Source organism: Heliconius melpomene, chromosome 2, assembly GCF_056956725.1.
Source record: "Heliconius melpomene rosina isolate 202511_hmr_F chromosome 2, ASM5695672v1, whole genome shotgun sequence".
NCBI lineage: Eukaryota > Metazoa > Arthropoda > Insecta > Lepidoptera > Nymphalidae > Heliconius > Heliconius melpomene.
In genome coordinates, this window is record NC_140390.1 from 6,165,338 (window position 1) to 6,185,314 (window position 19,977).

At 32.1% G+C, this 19,977-nt stretch overlaps 1 protein-coding gene across 4 annotated transcripts in view; it reads right to left on the reverse strand.

The window, feature by feature from the left end:
- Positions 1-7,596: 7,596 nt before the first annotated feature.
- The window catches only part of LOC146540602 (potassium channel subfamily K member 2-like), a 271,497-nt gene continuing 259,116 nt past the window's right edge, over positions 7,597-19,977 (reverse strand). For all 4 annotated transcript variants that reach the window (XM_085199407.1, XM_085199398.1, XM_085199387.1 and 1 more), the window contains 3 exons: positions 15,600-15,643; positions 9,477-10,253; positions 7,597-9,026 (listed from right to left, as the gene is read on the reverse strand). In XM_085199407.1, coding sequence (XP_085055533.1) covers positions 8,218-9,026; positions 9,477-10,197 — 1,530 coding nt within the window. In that variant the 5' untranslated portion in view covers positions 10,198-10,253; positions 15,600-15,643 and the 3' untranslated portion in view covers positions 7,597-8,217. The remainder of the gene's footprint in view (positions 9,027-9,476; positions 10,254-15,599; positions 15,644-19,977) is intronic.

A 19,977-nucleotide genomic window follows, 5' to 3' on the forward strand; every position in this document is an offset into this window, starting at 1 on the left:
AGGGATGAGACGAGCGAAACGGCGGCCTTTGTGTAGATAAGAAGGATTCTGTTAATTCAAGATAAAAAATTGCCTTTTTACGTCGATCATGTAAGGTTAGAGGAACAACAATGTGTTATTTATTTGGAATGAAATAAATATAATAAATTGAAATAAGATTACTAGTTCATAAAAGGGTGGGCAGAGGAAACCTAACCTGCTCTCCGCCGAATTCTGGAAATATGACAAGTTTCTTGAGTGGCGGAACTTAACGCCGCCAAGCCTTCTTATATAATAATATAATGTAAAACATAAATTTCACGATAAATCTTAAATTATGCGCATAATTATGCACTGAAGTCAATATCTATATCTTAACTATTTCAATTTAATTATTTCTCAGAGATCTTTTAATTTCATTATTTTATTGAGTTTTTTATAGTCAGAGTTCATTGTGAATATTTGTTTGTATGTTTATTACAGTTGCAGGTAAATCAAAATCATTTGGCATATACCTGATGATTGTGAATCCTTTATTTAAAGCATTTTATTTAAAAAAAAATACTAAATATATTAATTTATTTCGAAAGTAACAATAGGCCATTCGTGACACAGGGGCACAAGCATGAGGCTGTAAACACGATAGGTTGTGGATTCAATTCCTATTCGGGGAAATAATAATAATTTCATTTTCATTTTTACGCTCTGGTAACGAGCCAAAGCGCGGCGTAGAGTTCGGCAGAAATTCGGCAGAAAATAGGAACGGAGTGTCTCAACACTAGTTTCCATCTGCCTACCTCCCATATTCGGGATACAACGTAAATCTAAAGCAACACAATATTCCTACGAAATCCACCAGCAATTACGCTGACATTTCAATCATTCCTCATTTCCAAGATCGTGGAAGAAAATTCTATACGTCAGCAGTCGTATGGGCAAGGATGTTTTTATGTATCGAATGTTCTTATATTGAAAATTTTCTTCTGTTATTTGCTATTACGGCCGTTCAGCCGAGCTCGGGTTGTTCGTGTTAATACAATTTGAGAAATCGTAAGGCTTTTGTACGCGAACATATCACACGTATGTTCCTGGGATCGGGGACCAATAACACGATATTGACTATTGGTGTTAAACGCTGTGTGAAGTTATTTTAGATTCAAATTTGGCTTTATTTGAATTCTTTATATTCATTCGCGACGTTTAGTTTCGCCACTTAACACGCTCTAGAAGTCGGTGGAAAATAGAGAACAGATTACCTTAACATTAGGTTCCTTCAGTCGAAACTGCTGTAAGCGGGATGTAGTGGGATACTAATAAAAAAAAATTTGTAAAAGGCGATATTTCATTAGATTGTAGGTAATTGAAAAGCCATATTGAGGTGGAGCAGTGAAAGATAATTGTTAATTTTTGTAAAGGGTACCTGAAGAATAAAACTTGGTTCACACTAATAAATTATTGGCCACGTTGTTTGGTCGGTTTCCAAGAGACACGGGTTCAAATCCTGGCACGTTCAATTTCTATACGTTTTCTAAAAAATACCTAAAAATGTTGTTTTAAAATATTAAATCGAAACAATACAGTCAAAGATAAGGCCAAATCCTAATTAGGGTTACTCCAAAGCAGTATAATTATATAAATCGGAAATTAATTGACCCGGGCGCTGTCTTACAATAAATCTCTTCAGAGAATAATGGCCACATCAATTCTACCAGGCACTGTTTTAATAAAAGACGTCGGTTACAATTTATCGTGAAGAACAACGATACTGATTTTCGCCGTTTTTCTTGCTTATTTATATTATATACTAGCGGCCCGCTCGCGGTTACACCCGCGTGAACTATGTTATTATTACGTCCTAGTGACGTCTATGCAAAATTTGAGACTCCCAGCATTTGTAGTAACGAAGTTTCATACAAACTTTCGACCCCAAAAACAACCCCTTAGAAGTCGAATATTGCAAATTCCCGTCTTAGCGAGCACATGCGTCCTATAAATAACTCCTATGCAAAATTTGAGATTCCTAGCATTCGTAGTTTCTGAGATTTCGTGATGAGTGAGTGACCTTTCGATTTTATATATATAGATTTATGTATTAACTTATTTATTACTGAAATTTGAGTATCTGAAAGGACCAATCAAAGAGCTAATATCAAACATAGTTTCTAAGAAATCAATAAAATGATAAGTATTCAATTTGAGACTATTGTAAAGGCAAAGGTGGTTAGTCTCCTTCAATAGCTTATTAGCCAGTCCAATTCCATTCCATCCAAATTCCAATCAATAATCCTAGTCTACATTCCACGTTTTCCGTAGATACTAAGCATTAACTGAGCGCGACCATCAGGCCACCAGGACAGTTCCATGTGGTTATTCAGACATAACACTTTTATATGATCTAAGGGGCCTCTACATGCAATGCCTCTAGAAATTGGTGAAAAGTGGAGAGTAGAATGTCTTAACACTCCCTCTTTCTGCACTGACGGGATAAATCGTGAAGCTAAAAAGAATAGTCATATATGTAGCCTATGCCAGTTTATTATATTCCAAAAAAAAAGTTAACAAACAACATATGGCCCAAAATATCTATTATTTAGCCTCTTTTCAGTCCATTACTAAATAGATATCAGGCCTCATAAAATTTGATTAGAAACTTTATTCGGGATCGTTATCAATTTATGAAGGGCACTGAGCACCTTGAGATATCATTATTTATGACTTGCCTTTTAACCTCCCGCAATTTACGCCTTTTGGTTTCGTGGCTATTATTTTTCCGACGGAGAAAAAGGAAGGGTGAGGCATTTATTAAATTGAACTTGTGGATGACTTATGGGTCTTAAGTGGTGAGTGTATGTAGGTTCGATATCTAGTTGAAGTTTTTTTTCTTTATTGGTTTGCTAAATTATGCGGTGTTGAACTCTGATATTTATCTAACGTAATACGAAAATAATATATATGTCATGAAATGAGGCCGTCGGCGATCCCCACTGGAGGAAATTAAATATTTAATTACATTTATATCTTCGCTCTGGTGTCGAGGTAAAGAGCGGCGTTAAGTTCCGCCACTCAACATGCAATGCCTTCAGAATTAGGCGGAAAGTGAAACACGGAGTGACTTAACACAAGGTTCTATCTGCCTACCAGGGGGGGAGGTCCAGCTCCCATGGGGTTCTTGTTTGTGTAATCTACGCTATTGAATTCATTATTCAGTATAATAGCGTGATTACTACAATAGGCATCGAACAGTCTATTGTATTACGATTAGAATTGTTGTTATGAAGATATTTGTATGGAGATGCTATACATGTATCTAGCTTAGCTGTACATCTTAAATGAAATCTCAAATAAATTATTGATTAATAAACTATTATTGTAACTGTATTTAAATATATTCTATTCTATAGTGTTAGAAAAACGGAAGCGGTTAACGTTTTTAAAATAAACACGATAAAAACACATACCGTCTATATGTTTACAACTTACTCGCACAGAGGTTCCACGTAATTACAATAAGTGAGATGTATCACTCAATAACAACACTACACACTAGATACCTTCCAATCAGGGCTTCCGCCTACAAGCAACTGTTCCCGTTTGACACAATTCCACTGCTTTTATTGTCTTTTTCATCTAAATCTACCCACTTTTACACGAACGCTAACACTAGGATGAATACAATTCCGCCTTGGACTAACCCAATAACCGTATAATACCTCATCAATCAAGCTAAACTCATCAATAACCATGGATACTTCTGCAATTTATAAATATATACACTTCTGTGAAATAAATATCTCAAATTGTTAAATTCAAATAGCGCTAAGCTATATTCAAAGTAAGTAAAATTCAATTTTTCAAGCGTAAATTACATTTAAATGTACGAAAAATCTCTCCACATTTCCATCTTTTGAAATGAAATAGACAAATACATGCACAAAAGATAAATTTGTAGCTCGCATTACAAAGAGTTTATGGTACAACTATTTTGTCCACTTTTACTAAAAGGGGGGATGCTAGTCGTTTCTATTTAGTGAGTACTGACGAGTTTAACAATTACTAAAATTTTATTTCTACGTAGATAATGCGAAAAGGAATGTAGTTTTCGTTGTTTATTTTCCATATCCAGTACATTGTAGAGAAGAAGAGTAAAATTGTATTTTTTTTTCTATTTTTTAGCAAACGACTAATGTCTGAAAACTTTATGTCCGCTTAGAATTTTTTTATACAACTTTTTACACATAAGTAGACTGATATAATGTCGAAATGCTTATTTCTTTAGGATAGGGTAAAAAGATAAATAACTCCATGATTGGGATTTGAACCCATCACCCATATGAAATCTGCGCTTAACTCATTTCATCTATTTATTACTAATATACAAAAATATAATAAAATGACACAAGGGTACATTATAATATACATATATAATATTATGTTCCAACCCTACTTTTCTACTTAAATGGTTTTGGTCACTATCTGAACCAAATATACCGTCATTTTCCCCAGAGTATAAGTAGAGTAGAAAAAATATTCGCGATAGAATCGATACAGCCTGGTGCCGCCTTCAGGGGATTACTTACAATAATAATATTTTTTTTGTAAAATTTCGACGTAACACGAGTAAGTAATGTTTATTATTTACTAAAATTGGTGCTTTTACCTGTTATCTTTTTTGTTAGGTATATGTTTCTTAATTCTGTTACTTGTTTCATTTTATTTTTGTTATTATTTTATTATATTAGTTATTATTTTTTGTTATATCATAATGTATTTGAAATCTAGGTGTCTGAAGTTTTTTTATAAATAATGAATATACATATTTTTTTAATATTCTATACTTTTTGGGGGTCGTGGGCGGTGATCACCACCAGGTTACCCGAACGCTCGTTTGCCTTGTCCTTTTTCCATATAAAAAAAAATCTATTATTTCTATACTTTTACATCCGTTGCCTTAGTCTAATTTCAGTATACGGTAATGGGCTTTGGTATAGGATGAAAGGTAAATTTAATTAAGGATAAACTACTAAAATTAGTTGAATAGTACACCGGATGGACAGAGAAACCGAGGCAGACCAAAATTCAGATAGTTTGACCAAGACACGAGAACTCTGGGCGTAAAAAATTGGAAGCCAAAAATAGGGCAGATTGAAGGAATATTCTGGTCCAGGCCAAGGCCCACCCGCGGCTGTAGTGCCCTCTGATGACGATGATGATCAGAAGGCACTACAGCCCTAGATTAATTAATTCTTTATGCATTAATGTATCATTAATTATATTTTGGTAAAGTTGAGTTTCGCCATTAGATGCTCAGCGTCTCGAAAATTTTTCTTTCGCTAACATAATTTATTTCAATGTTTATCTTATTTACTCGTACTTCTACATAAAAGATGATGAAGTTTCGTTAAGTATGTAGTTAAATATATTTTGTTTGTTATTACATTTTTAAACTGTTGACAAATAAGTCGTTTTTTTTTCATTCTTTAATCCCTATGTACACTTAATTTTTATATTACCTTTATATTTTTTTTCATTATTATCATATAATTGTTGTAGATTAAAATTTTTCGCCCTGATAAAAATAACAATCCAAGCCGTAGGTATAATGTAAAATCCTACCTCTCCTACCTCTTACTAAAGAAGAGGCTATTACATTCCATATTCATGTATACGGAAACCACACAAAGTAAGTATTCTAAAGTGCTCTCGTACATGTGTCAGTCACTGACATGAAACTTCATAATTTAATGTTGTTCCAAAGCTTCTCAAAGTTAGCATAATTTGTTCGCAGCGAACTTTGTTTTTTAACTTCTCATCAAAAGTTTAGCATTCATAAATTCAAAAATTTTAAAGTGCTACGTTTTGGGCCTAATTATTTTTTTTTAAGTCTCTGAAGTAATCCTAAGGTTTTGTATACTTTTATATATATAAATTGAAATTTATTTAAGTTACTATGAAATAAGAATGAAAATAAAACATATAAAAAAATAATAAAATACCCCACTCATTAATTATTATCGAGTTTGAATTAAAATTTCGATTCGCCTATACATCAATGAGTTCCTTATGCCTACAATTATTTCTGATACTTTAGAAAAGAATAAATAAGTACATAGACATCAAATCTTAAATTGTTTTAATATTTAAATATTGTATTGTCTGATTCTTTTGTCAATAAAGTTAATAATGCCGCATTATTCAATATTGAACTTGGCTCTCATTTCACATTTAATTTTTAATGGGAAATTTAATAGGATTACATTTTGTAAAGATTATTACTATTAATCTCGAAGTGTTGCATCAAGATGAACTCCAAACTTTAATTTTTTAATCAGGCTTCAGCACTAGTGTTGGTATTTACCTGTAAATTCGTTCCCAACAGTGTTGCATCAAGATGAATTTCAAACTTTCATACAATTTGTAACCTACTGCCTGTGGCTTCACATACGTACGAAGTTTCTACTTAGTTTGTTATATCTCAACTTTGCCTACTCCTAGTATGGAAGGAAATACAATAGCCCGGTGTAATTTCAATCTTTGCTTACTTATGATGAAGTGGCCTGTGGCTAGTCAAGCCAGTCGTGGCGCAGTGGTGCAAGTGTCTCACTGTAAACGTTTGGATCTGGTTCCACTTGGAGAAATGAGAATCGAAATTTAATATTCTCATTTTGTCGCTCTGATAACGAGTCAAAAGCTGATTTTGAATCCATCACTCGATACGCAATACCCCAGATATCAGCAGAAAGTCGGGAACGGAAACCTTAATGGGAACGGGTATGCTGCACATCCTTTTAAATCATCGGTCTTGGAGACAGTGTCATGGATTTGAATCCTATTCAAGAAATTAAAATAATTTTATCCGCAAATCAACTTCAAATATCAATCAAAAACGAATTTGGAGAACGGAATAGATACACACTAGCTTCTCAAGGTTTAGTATATAAATGAAATGTATAGAAATTAAATAATTTATATCATTTTGCTGTTATTTATGAATCCATTTATAAAAAATCAGGAAATATGGCGATGAAATGCATAATCCTCGTATTTACAGTCAGACTAGTGGGATAGACCGCCACAATATAACAACTAGAATTCTTAAAAGCCTTTTATTGTTACTCTTAAACGTAATAAACACGTTTTACAGTGTTAAATGGGTTTTTATATGAAAAAAGTATCCTGTTTTGCCAGGTTTATAGCCTTTGTGAGCTATAAAAGACTGTAGACGAAAATAATAAGCAGTGACCCTGAGATAAAATCTCAATTTATATGAATATTTCGACTCAATAACCGATTTTCTATTATTATTATTTTTTCGGAAAATTTAATTTAGTGCTAGACCTAAAATTCGAAAAATATTTCTGTAAATATTGCTATAATCATATCAAACATAATTATGCATAAATAAATTTTTCTTTCTTTACAAATATTTCAAACACTAAGCAATATTTTAATAAATATATTTAAATTTGCTAGAAATTTTAAATTACTATTAATTGTTTGTAAAAAGATGTACTTCATTTATATTTTTTTATATAATAATATTTTAGTATGATTTAACGTAGATATTTCCTATTGCCATTTTTTTATAATTATTATGGAAATATAATAAAACCGCTGTAAATTATTTCATAAATTTATTTTTTTTTTTAATAAAATGATATTTTTACAAAGATAGTATTCACATGAAATTTGTTGGGTCTATATTAATTAATATTAACAGTTGACAATCAGTTGGAGATAAAACTTGTCTTGACATATAAGAAATATTCTAAACCTTACGAAGTAATAATATTTACAATAATTTACATTTCAATAATTACATACAAGATTTTGAAAATAAATTCGACAGGTACAGATATAGTTCTCGTTAAATGATAATAGTTTAGATTGTATTTGGATCACAGCCAGTAAATCAATAAAAACACTAAAGTGAAATAGTAGAAAACGTTATTAACATGCACTAATATATTCTTAAGTATTGACATGTTCAAGCATTTCAGGTAGAGCATTGTACGCTACCATATTGCCTAAGGAACTCTTTGGTTCTTTTTTTGTTACTATAGCAACAATCTCCTCCTCAGGAGGTGGAGCTGGAAACTCTGTGTTAGAATCAATTGCTAATGATATATCATCTACACTTAAAACTACTTCCCTATTGTCAATCTCAACTCTATTCCGTTCTACCGTAGAGCTATCCTCCATAATACTGTACAAATTCTCAGATTTACCTTTATACATTTGTCAAGAGGTCATGTAATACGCTTCACTAATATTAACTTCATCATTGACAATATTACTTTTTTGTGACCATTCTTTCTGTTGATGTTTTATCCTATAAATTATTTCATCATGGATTACACCAAAACACATAGCAGTTAATGCTAAACCTGTCAACGTATAAGCTGAACAGAACCATAACACTGTTGAGTTTATCGTATAATATCTAACTCCATTGATGGTAGTGTAGCTCATGCCAGGAATAATATTACCGAAACCAATTGTACTTAAAGCCATAAAACAGAAATAAAATCCATCTACAATACCCATATTATCTATATTAAGTAATACAATAGCTCCAAACGTTATATAAATGAATATTGCCGCAAGGCAGAGCAGAACTGGAGCTAGTATGCTTAAACCATGCATTGATACTTTGGAATCAGTGTCTGGCCAGCTGATGATATCGTCTTTAGCTGTGCTCGTTGTAGGTCTTTCTGATATTGAGGAATCCTTTTGACTGTCTGTTTTTAATACGTAGCATTCTTCTGTAGGTGTCTTACTAGTATTTTGACTGTTTAGGATTTCCTCTTGTTGTCTTTTCAGTTTCATTCTTCTTTCTTTTTCTGCCATTCGCCTTTCGTCGTAACAGCAATAACCGCAGTTAGAACAGAGGCAGCAACATAATGCTCTGCTAAAAACACTTCTAGCCATTTTGGATAATAGTGATCCAACACTAGACAGATATATTAGTGTTAATGGAATTCCAAAAAGAGCATACACAATAGTGACGCTTTTTCCCAATATTGTCCTCGGAGCGATATTTCCGTAACCTGTAAACAATGAAATTGTTTGCTTAACTTATGCAATTGTGTACTAAAATGTTAATATTTTTTAAGACTTTAGATAATTGAGGCCAGTCGTGGCGCAAGGACACAATCGTGTAAGCGCGACAGGTTGTGGATTCGATTCCCAGTCAAGAAAATGTACTAATGAAGTGGAGTGTCTTAACACTAAGATCCTGTTATCCCTCTGTATACTTTATACATTATGTTGCAGATTGGGTGAATTAACGTAACTCCAAACTTTCTAAAAAAAACGAACGCATTCGTAATAAATAAATATTTTACCAAGTAGGATTTGAACCCACTAAAAATATTATATTCCAAAAATTATTTATTTTAATGTTAAGTTTGCGCAAAATAATAAAAAAATTACATTACTACATTTAATATAATTCTTAAAATAGAAAAGATATATTTAAAACTTCACTCTAAACTCACCAATTGTCGTCAGAACAGTTAAAGAGTAGAAAAATGCAAGTGCCAAATTCCATTCGTGCTCCTCGTAATGGTTGCTAATGTCGTTCCCGGTGAACTCGCCGAGCGCCATCTCTCTGTAACTAACGCCATACTGCGACGCCATCTCGGTGGTGACTCTCTGCATCAACTCATTTTGAAACTTTAAAATTTCCTGTGCAGCCAACCGCGTCCAATTTTCTCTATACAAAATATTTAACGATACTGTTATCTCCCAAATGTTTTCAACTGCTCTACTCCTGGCTTCCCAGAAATAATTTGATGATAAAGTTAAATTTCCATAATCGTAATCGTACTCGTCCTTTTTATTTGGATTTTCTTTATGTGTTATTTTTTGCTTGTCTGGTAATATTCTAGGTCGGACTGGAACTTCAGCTCCGCCTTCTATAGATAAAAATATAACTGAACCCAGAAAAGTGTATGCCAGTAAAACAGAAAATATAACGCTATTAGTTAGACATCCTATAATAAATTGTTTTCGTCTATATTTAGTTGTTTTAAAACACAGGCAGCACACGACTTTCTGTCTCGTACTTTGTACTCTCTTTCTGCTATTAGATGCCATCGAATCCGCATCCTGGCACTTGTCCAAAGGGATACCCCCATTCAGAGCGGGCTTTGCCAATGTATACTGTTCGAAACGGTTGATCGCTTCTTTATCCAATACTACATGGTTGATATCCATTTTCGTCCTTTATTTGCCAAGTTTGTTTGGTGATGACATTATCTTTTAGTTTTCATCTGAAACAATAAAATACATATTAATGTTGAAGCTGTATTGGAAGTTTTCCCTAAATGGATAGTCATTTTTCAATGTCTTTTAGGGAGGACGAAAAATGAGCGACAAATGAAAAAAATGAAGTGATTGATTAATGCTTGGCTAAAATGTTGTGCTTAGTAGGGGATATATTTCAATGAAATTGGTTTTTGGCGTAGGTTCATCTTTGTAAATTTACGTATGCATAATATATTAAAAACGGAAATTGTATGTAATATTTATTAGATATTTAATATGTTCACTCAACACTCAAAGCCTAAAGAATTCGGAGGAAAATAGTAAACAGACACCATTTTCCTCTGTTCCGTTCGTTCTCTTCCTCCATTTCCTTCCTTCCTTAACACTAGGTTCCCTCTGCCTACCCTGTTGTGTGTGGAAGACAGTTACAGCGTGAAACGGAAATGTGTATAAAAATATAATATATACAAAAAATGTTGTTAGCTAAGCTTTAATAGCTAACACTAGAATAACTATAATATCTTAGGTATCTATCATATGCCCTTTATCCTATTAAATGTTAAATATCTTATACTCATATTAATAATATTAAAGAACATCTATGTTTACAGATTCGACTCGCGCTTGACCGATTGCGTTACACATACATAAACCAAACGATTTATTCGAGATATTTTTCAAAATATGTAAATGCATAATATTCTAATATATTTACTTTAAATTAGCTTTCTGAACACGTACAGTTGGTTCGATTTCGAGGCGAGGCGAACGCAGGGAACGCGGCATGAATAAAAAAAATATATTATTTTTTATTATAGCGAAACTCATTTTCACACCTTATAAGCGAGGGCCGAGGAAATTGATACTTTGATGGATTGATTATATTTTTGCTCTCCCAAAGGGAACTGCTTTGCGTATCGCGGACCAGTAAATTGGGTCCAATAAAAATATTAATATTGATGTCGATCCAGGCTGTCTTGGTGCAACACAACGGTGTGATAGTAATGCGACGGTTGTAGGTTTGATTCCCACTAGGAGGAAAGCAATTTTTAATATTTCTCTATCTGTCTACCCTGCAGAGATGCAGCGTTAACCTTTAAGTATGGACGTGAATTTTTTATAACACACATATGGACGTCGGGTCTGTCAGACCAGTGTATTTATTGGTCATATTCCGTCTGTTTTTTAAAGGAAGAAGACAATTTTATGTTTTAGTTTACATGAATAGCCTCTAATCAAACAAAATCAATATAAATAAAATCGCTTTTTATTAAACTTTACGCATCACAACGATATAAGTAACTTAAAGTCACAATTTCAGTCTTTGGCCACATGGGATGACTCTTAAGAAAATAATACTATAAAAAAAAGACAGATAATAAAATAAATATTTTTTTAACAAAATATAAAGCCTAACAAATAAAAAAAATAAAGAAATTACATCTTATGTTATAAAATAAAAATTTTGACAACACCTCAAGATAAGGTATTATTGAACATCGATACACAATGGCTTTCAACATTGTAGGCAAACAGGACGATTGCAGTCAACATAAGTATGTGTTGTCTTTCTATATATCTTTTGGGGGCAAAGTGTACATGTTTTTCAAGAACCCAAAACAATTTTTTTAGCTTTATGTTCAATAAATGATAGATCAGATCGCGAAACGCGAGGCAAAGTCTTTCTCAATTCTTAGAGTAGTTTAGTATACGAAACGCGTCTTTTTATTTGATAAAGTGCTATTTTCTTTATAAAATGTCGTCGTCCAATTCTTTTGTTTGATGTTGATTATAAAGTAACGATATTTTTGTCCCTGACGTGCTTGGTCGATCGTTTTTTTCCATTTTATCATAAAAACAAAAAAAATTGAATCTTTTTTAGGTAAATAATATTTATATTCTTAAAATATATAACAAACAATGCAAAATAATACATGATATATAACAATAAAAACATTTGAATACAAATAATATAATTTAAATATTAAAGTATATTTTGTAATATTATAAAAATATATGGTGTTTTGAAATCATTCATGTATGGAAAACATGGACGTCGGGTCTGACAGACCCAGGCCCCGTTTAGAAAGTTAAATACTCACGTGTTTTGAACCCAGAGACACAACCACTGCTATCTACACTCATTTTGTCATTAATACGAAAGGTACTGAGCGACTCAGTGGCGGAGGTCACCGAGAAGTGACCGATTTGTAGAATTCGTAGACCTAGATGGGTCTGTCAGACCCGACGTCCATACTTAAAGGTTAAGCTAAAAAATATATTTAGGGACGAAATTTTTCTCGTAAAATCTTTCCATTTTATTTTAAAGGAGATATTTGAACATATTACTTTTATAATTTGTATACATACCTATATTATAAATTCGAAAGTACTCGTAACTCTGTCTGTCTCTGACTCTTAGACGCAATCCGGGCCAAACCACTAATTTAATTGAGGCAAAATACTCATAGAGAGATATTTGAGGGTCTCGAGATGTATATAGGATACTTTTTTTTCTCATATTTGTAATATTTTCGATATATACCAATATATTAAAATACTTATTAATTTGACATGCAATTTATTCTGCCATGTTAATAACAACCGTCGCTATGCGACCTTTGCTAAGCAACGATTTGCAAAGTTTGTTGTTAGAAAACATCACCCAAAATTATCTTGCTTAACGCATCTCTCTATTGAAAACTGAAAATAATTTCATAAATATATTTAATAAATATTCGTATAGTTCAAGCGGGCGTAGCCGCGTTCGGGTCCACTAGTTCATATATAAAATTGTTATACACTATCAGTTTATTAACTTGTCCACTCACTTTCCAGGACATAAGCACCTAAAGGATGACCCTCTTCAAAAACATCGACATTGAAAAGAACATAATCTGAAATGAAATATCAACGCTTTTTCGCAGTACAGCTTGTCACAGATAATAGAAAAGATTGAAATTACTTTATTATGTACGGTTCAAAGAAAAGATAGTAACGTTAAAATATTAAACGACAAAATTTGCATTAAAATAATAAAAAAAGAAATTAGCTTCACGCTGTATCCCGCACGCAGCAGGATAGGCAGAGGATTTTCTGCCGAATTCTGGAGGCATTGCGTGTTGAGTAGCGAAACTAAACGCCGGGCATTCTCTCAGATACTTTGTTATTTTCATTTCGTTCGAATTCCGAATTAGAGAAATGGTTTATTAAGCGGAGGAACTCAACGCCGCAGTCTGTCTTGTCTAAACGGGGAGATAGTAATAATGACTTCTCCCGAGGAACATACACCATCGTGTTTATAAGGGCTATTTGATATATTAAATTAAAATATTTAGATTATTCCTGCGAGAACTAAGGTTCGACCAAAAATGTAATTACATTATATTATTAATATCTTGTAATTTTCTTAATAATATTCTCTTTTAAAAAAAAAAGGTTAGGCTTAAATGGTATTAAAAAGAAAGATAACACTGTCGATCCCATTAAAGATTTAAGCGAAAATTAATTCTGTAACGCTAACGTAAGTTATTGTAAGAACTTAAATATTCAAATTCTCGTTTCGTATAAAGAGCCTTATATTTGATGCTTATATTAAATTTAGTATACGAATAAAATGTATATATATAATAAATCGACTGTCCCTAGGTAAACTATCGAAAGTGAAAAATTGCAATTTAAATAGGTATTTGACGCCAATCGAATTCTTTATGTGTTAAGTGGCGAAACTCAACGCCCTAATTTGTACGACACCATAGGGAAGATATGAAAATATAAATTTAAATAAATATTTCGTTTACTTGAATGGGGATCGAACCCATAACCTGTTACGGACAGTAGGACAATTGTGCCAATGCGGTTCGACTGGCCTCATGTTTTAATTCTTAAAGATATCATTTTAAAATAAATGACTGATTTTACTTATTTATGTTATATATTTCCATTTCTTCGCTGGTGTCGAGGAAAAGTATGGCGTTTAGTTCTGCCACTTAACACGCACGTCTTAACACTAGGTTCCCTCTGCCTACCCGCTGTGTGCAGGATATAGTGTGAGCGAAGCGTCACCAAAAAAATTAAAAGTTGATTAATAATGGTTTTAACATAAATTTCTCAGTCACTCACTACAAAATTTTGAACATTTAAAAGTCCCATACAAATAATTTTTCATTGTTTTTTCTCTATAAATGTGTATAATATCACTAAAAAAACCTTATATCACGTTTTAAAATAACAAAATAAATACTTTAATTCGTTTCCCACTTGTTGTGATTTCGACCGCTAATTAACAGTGTATTGTTTGTTCCCGGATGTCAGCTGTGTACGGTCAACAAAATAAATTTAAAATATATATTCCATTAAAAATCATGTCTTTTCATATATAATACAGCTTTTTAGATATATTTAAATTACTGGATCGTGTTTCTATATAAATTGACTATATAGTACATATAGCGGCACAAGGGTGTGACTGTAACGCGACGGTTATGAGTTCGATTTCCACTCGAGGAAGTGAAATATTTATTTACGTTTATATTTCCATTTTCAGAAAGTGGGGAATGGAGTGTCTTAACAATAGGTTCCCTCTGCCTACCCTGCTGTGTGCGGGATACAGCGTGAAGCTGATTTAATTTAATATATATTTTTCTGCGTACAGTACTTTTGATGAACAGACTTGATTAGTGTAATTACAATAGTTTTAGTTCCAGATAAGCCTGTTTAATCCACTGTATTATGTCACTAATATGCGGCTTATGTGGTTATTAGACAACTGGGGCTAGTCGTGGCACTGGGGCATGAAGTGTCACTGTGAACGGGGCTGGTTGTGGGTTCGAGGAAATGAAATAATCACTCGAGGAAATTAAATATTTATTGAAATTTATATTTTTATATTTTCGCTTCGTTTGGATTGAATTGGGCAGAAAGTGAGGAACGAAGGCGTCATTTTTTTTTTAAATAATATTATATAATTACTTATAATGAAATAGTATTGAAAAATAAAATATGAAAATAAAATAATTTAAAATTAAATTGAAATTATTGTATCTTGTGTATCAGAGTTTATTAAAAAATATTCATTAGTAAAAGAATTAATTAATTTAAAAAAAATAATATTGAATAATTATTTTAAATAGTTAATTTCCCTAAATTTAAAGGCCGTTCGTTAAATATTTTAGTTCCAATTGGACAAAAACATTTTATATCCTACTGAAATGAACAGTTTTCACCATTTATAAAGTAATTAAATAAAACACGAGTATATTAAAAATCTACATGTGATTTTAAAATGAATTCATTATGAAACTGATGAAACAATGAAGGGCAAATTATAAGTATAATTACATTTAACTTACCGTAATTAAGACAGGCGTGTTAACTTTCGACATTATCGAGTAATCTGAAACAAAAATAAAAATTATATTAACATTTATTTTTATTATATTAAACTTATGTATATATTACTGCTTGAAGCCGTTGGCGCTGTCGACAGTAAACGCGATTGGTTAAGAGTTCGATACCCACATAAAGGAATGATTTCTTTTACTTTCTATTATTTTTAAAATTTTATTCTACATTTAAAAAAATACTTTTTGGAACTAATTTACGTATAAGAATTTCGAATTTAGTTTTATCCCGCATATAGCAGAGGGATCTTGAAAATCTAGTGTTAAGACACTCTGTTTATATAACATCTTTCTGACGAATTCCGGAGGGATTTAGTGTTTAGTTGCGGAACTAAAAACCGCGCTTTACCTCGACACCAGAGCGAAGAAATGAAAATATTAAATATTTCCTTTTCTACGAGTAAGGATTGAACCCATAACCTATCTACTGGCCTTATTTTTTAGCTTCATGCTTATTCCTTTAGGTATTCTACTATAATAATATATAGATCCTTTTATTCAATTCCAGCCTGAACTAAACGTATTGCATCAAAAGAAGCGTGGTGGGAAATAACATGAAATCAAACCTACACCACCTCGGTACTTTTTACTTTTTCCACTTCATCTACAATAACTGCATTTTCTACAATCGAAGATAATACGTAGTGACGTCAAAATACTCTCCTGTGGCCGACGTTTTTGTTATCAGGATTAAGATAATTGATAACGTCGTCTCGCTATGGTATAGATGTTGCTTATTTTTTCGAATGCCATAGATAGTTATGGCTTCAAATCTCACTTTGAATTATGTTTGTTATTATAATATAGAGGTTTTTATTGTTTAGTTAGGTAAACTGCACAAAATACGTTTTTTTTTAACTAGTGCTAAGGCACTACACACTTCCGTTTCTTAAGCAATTCTTGAGGGATTGCGTGAGCGGCGGAACCCAACGCCGCATTTCAAATTGTTATCAGAACGAAAAAATAAAATTTTTCGATTCAATCCCCCAAGGAGGAAACGAACCTACGATCGTCACGCTTCAAATATAAACCTCAAATACGTATGTATGTATTTTTTGTCAGCAACATATCCTATTGTGTGTTGAGTGGCGTTTGTCATATCAGAGCAAAGACGTCATAGAATCCATTCCCGCAATTAGAAATCGAACTCACAACTGCCTTCACAATCAGTAAATATACGAATAACATTCTTAAACGAACACAATGTAAATTGTAACAATCTATACATACCGAGGTGCAACTGGGTCAACTATCTTTAAGTGACTGTACTATTTCTATATGTAGGGGTTTATCGGTGGCTCATACAACGATCTGAGCCATAAATCTCTCCTAGGTGCATGTATGGGGGGGTTTATTGGCACTAAACTGGTCTACGATAACCGCGGGCGTGAAAAATGAATTTGCTATGTTACATTGTAAACTTATAAAAATAGGTGTAAGCAATTTTATAGATAGAATTTGTTGGGAACGATCCGTGTAGAATATATATTGTTTTATTTTATTTATTTTTAAGCTTATTATGTTAGCGGGAGTTTTATTAGATTGGGATTTTTTTTTGAATGTAGTCATACTAAGTTTTCCTCTAGTTTAGTAGGTATTGCATGTTGACGGAGCACAGCGCCAAAAGGAAAATAACAAAAAACGTTTATTCCGCAGAATAGAATCGAACCCACATCCATCGTATTTGCAGTCAAACACTGTCTCAAATATAACGAAGCTTACCTAAAATAACTATTTTCATATGAAAATGATTATTTTATGTAAGCTTCGTTATATTGTTTTAAAGTGAGGTATTAGTTAATGAGTACTCGAGTGAACGTGATATGGATGCAATTACCAATTTCTCTATATCAAAAATAATATATTTATATTATACTAATAAACACAAAAATCGTTATAATTTTGTTATTATAGAACGACTTGAAATACGTTTTTTACGTGGACAAAAAAAACCTTTTGTCCATTTTTGAAAAATCGTCACGGGTTGCCATATGTAGACTGAAACCTCAAAAATATGGATATGTAAATGAATAGGTAGAATAGCATAACAAGGCAAATCGGGGCATCGAGGTTTGTCAATCAACTCGTAAGCCCTCCAAAATTTTGGCAGAACGTGAGGAACGGAAGTATTTTAGCACTAGGATCCCAGATACCCCCTACACTGCCACATCCAGCATACACCATGAACCTACAAAAAAACTGTAAATATGGCTATCCCGTTTTTTTGGTTCCCATGGGTAATTTGTAAAACCTTCTCTTAATACTCCTCTTACACTCCTCTATTTTCCCCTTGTGTAATCTCTCAGTCAATCGCGCAACTGAAAAGCTTTATAAGATTATATCTCTAAAGATCTCTTTTCATAAGCCATAAAATATAAGAAATATGTGACGATAAAAATATAGTATGTATTTGCATATAACACCTAACTGTAACAATTATTTATTACAGTCTTTTACTACTTGCAATTCAACAAAGTTTATGACCAGTTTTACAGAGAAAAGTATGCTATCGATTTACTTTGTTTGCTACTCTAGACCAAATTTAAGATAAAAGTTAAGATAGAATTGTAAGATGGAAATGGATTTTCTAAAGTGAATTTAATGCTTATTCAATTTAAATGATAAAAATAATAGATTAAATTTATTAAAAAGTAGTGTTCTGTTGGCGGTCAACTCTATCTACTCTGAAAAGATTCTACGCGTAATAATATATCAAAAAAAAGACTAGAATGACTTCCTTAAAATATTTGAAAAAATTTTTTTGGACTCGGTGGCGTTTCGAAAACACAGTATGGTTAATACTGGAGGAAGAACACGTAAAAACATGAAGATCCTTCGGAGAACATATAAAGAGGTTGATGACAGTGGAAGAGGCGAGAGAGGTATGCAGGAACTAAACTACTAAATAAAAAATTGTATAAATTATGGGTGTGGTGGCGAGAAATTAAAGCAATATAATTAAAAATATATACTGAACTAAACTTTAATTGATTATCTAATATTACTTTTATTTTGTTTAACCCCTTTGAAAGGCACTAATTACCACTACAGGAAAGTATAAAATAATATCGAAAAAATATATTTTCATAAAATTAAATAAAACTATTTTATTTACTAAAACCTTTTCGCTTTGCCTCAATTTTCTACTCAGTTCTTAGTATCAATTCGCTTCCACAGTTGACGTACAGAAACAATTTTCCAATTTATTTAAGAGCATCAATCGTCAATAGAATTTGCTATAAGTTTATAAAAGCACAGCTCGACTGTTTTACAGTTTGTATGTTTGTTTTTAATTGCTGTGATATTTCTATAATGTTTATATTTATATATTTATTCGTATTTTCTAACGTTTGATTTCTTCTTTCGTTTATATTAAATATATCGTTGACATATCTCATTGCTCTTCTCAAAGCGATTGCGTATACAGTAATGGGTTCCAATAAGGCATTTTGTTTATCTACCTGGCATTTCCAGGTTTTAACGAATTTACATAATAATAAAAAATAAAAAGACGTTAAATAAAATATGTATCCACTTTAAAGTCCAATTCACAGCCATCATTCGATATAAAACCTCTTTTAAAATTTTTTAGAGTATCATTGCACACTAGTTATAGAAGGGTATTTTAGGAAATATATAACAACTAATGGACCAGAACTCGGCTACGCCCGCTTGAACTATACGAATATTTATTAAATGTATTTATGAAATAATTTTCAGTTTTCAATAGAGAGATGCGTTAAGCAAGCTCATTTTGGGTGACGTTTTCTAACAACAAACTTTGCAAATCGTTGCTTAGCAACGGTCGCTTAGCGACGGTTGCTATTAACATGGCGGAATAAATTGTTAATGTTGTTGTTAATTGTTATTACGGTACACCTTGTAACGTCAGAGTTTGAAAATACTAAATTAATGGGAACTAAGTGGATTTAAATTAGGTTCCCGGGTTCCCTCTGCCTACCCTGCTCTGCGAAATGTAGTGTGAAGCAAATTATAAAAAAAATCTGTAAAATCTGTAGGTACTTGACTTTTAATGTAATATTATAATTAAAGTAATGTTATAAAAATAATAAAAGGGAAGCTAAAATTTAAAGACAATGATAATAATTTACCTATAGGTAGGTACGTGTCATTTATCTTAAACTGACATTGAAAAATGATGGTAAAGTTTATACTAAAAATATTTTAGATGATCTTTTGATGGATTAGCTTGAAATTTACGCTAAAATTATATACTAACAAAAACTATATTTAGTCTATAAATTTAATTTAATTCCAGGCCGTTGTGGTCAAAGGGCACAAGCGTGTGACTGTAATGCTACGGTTA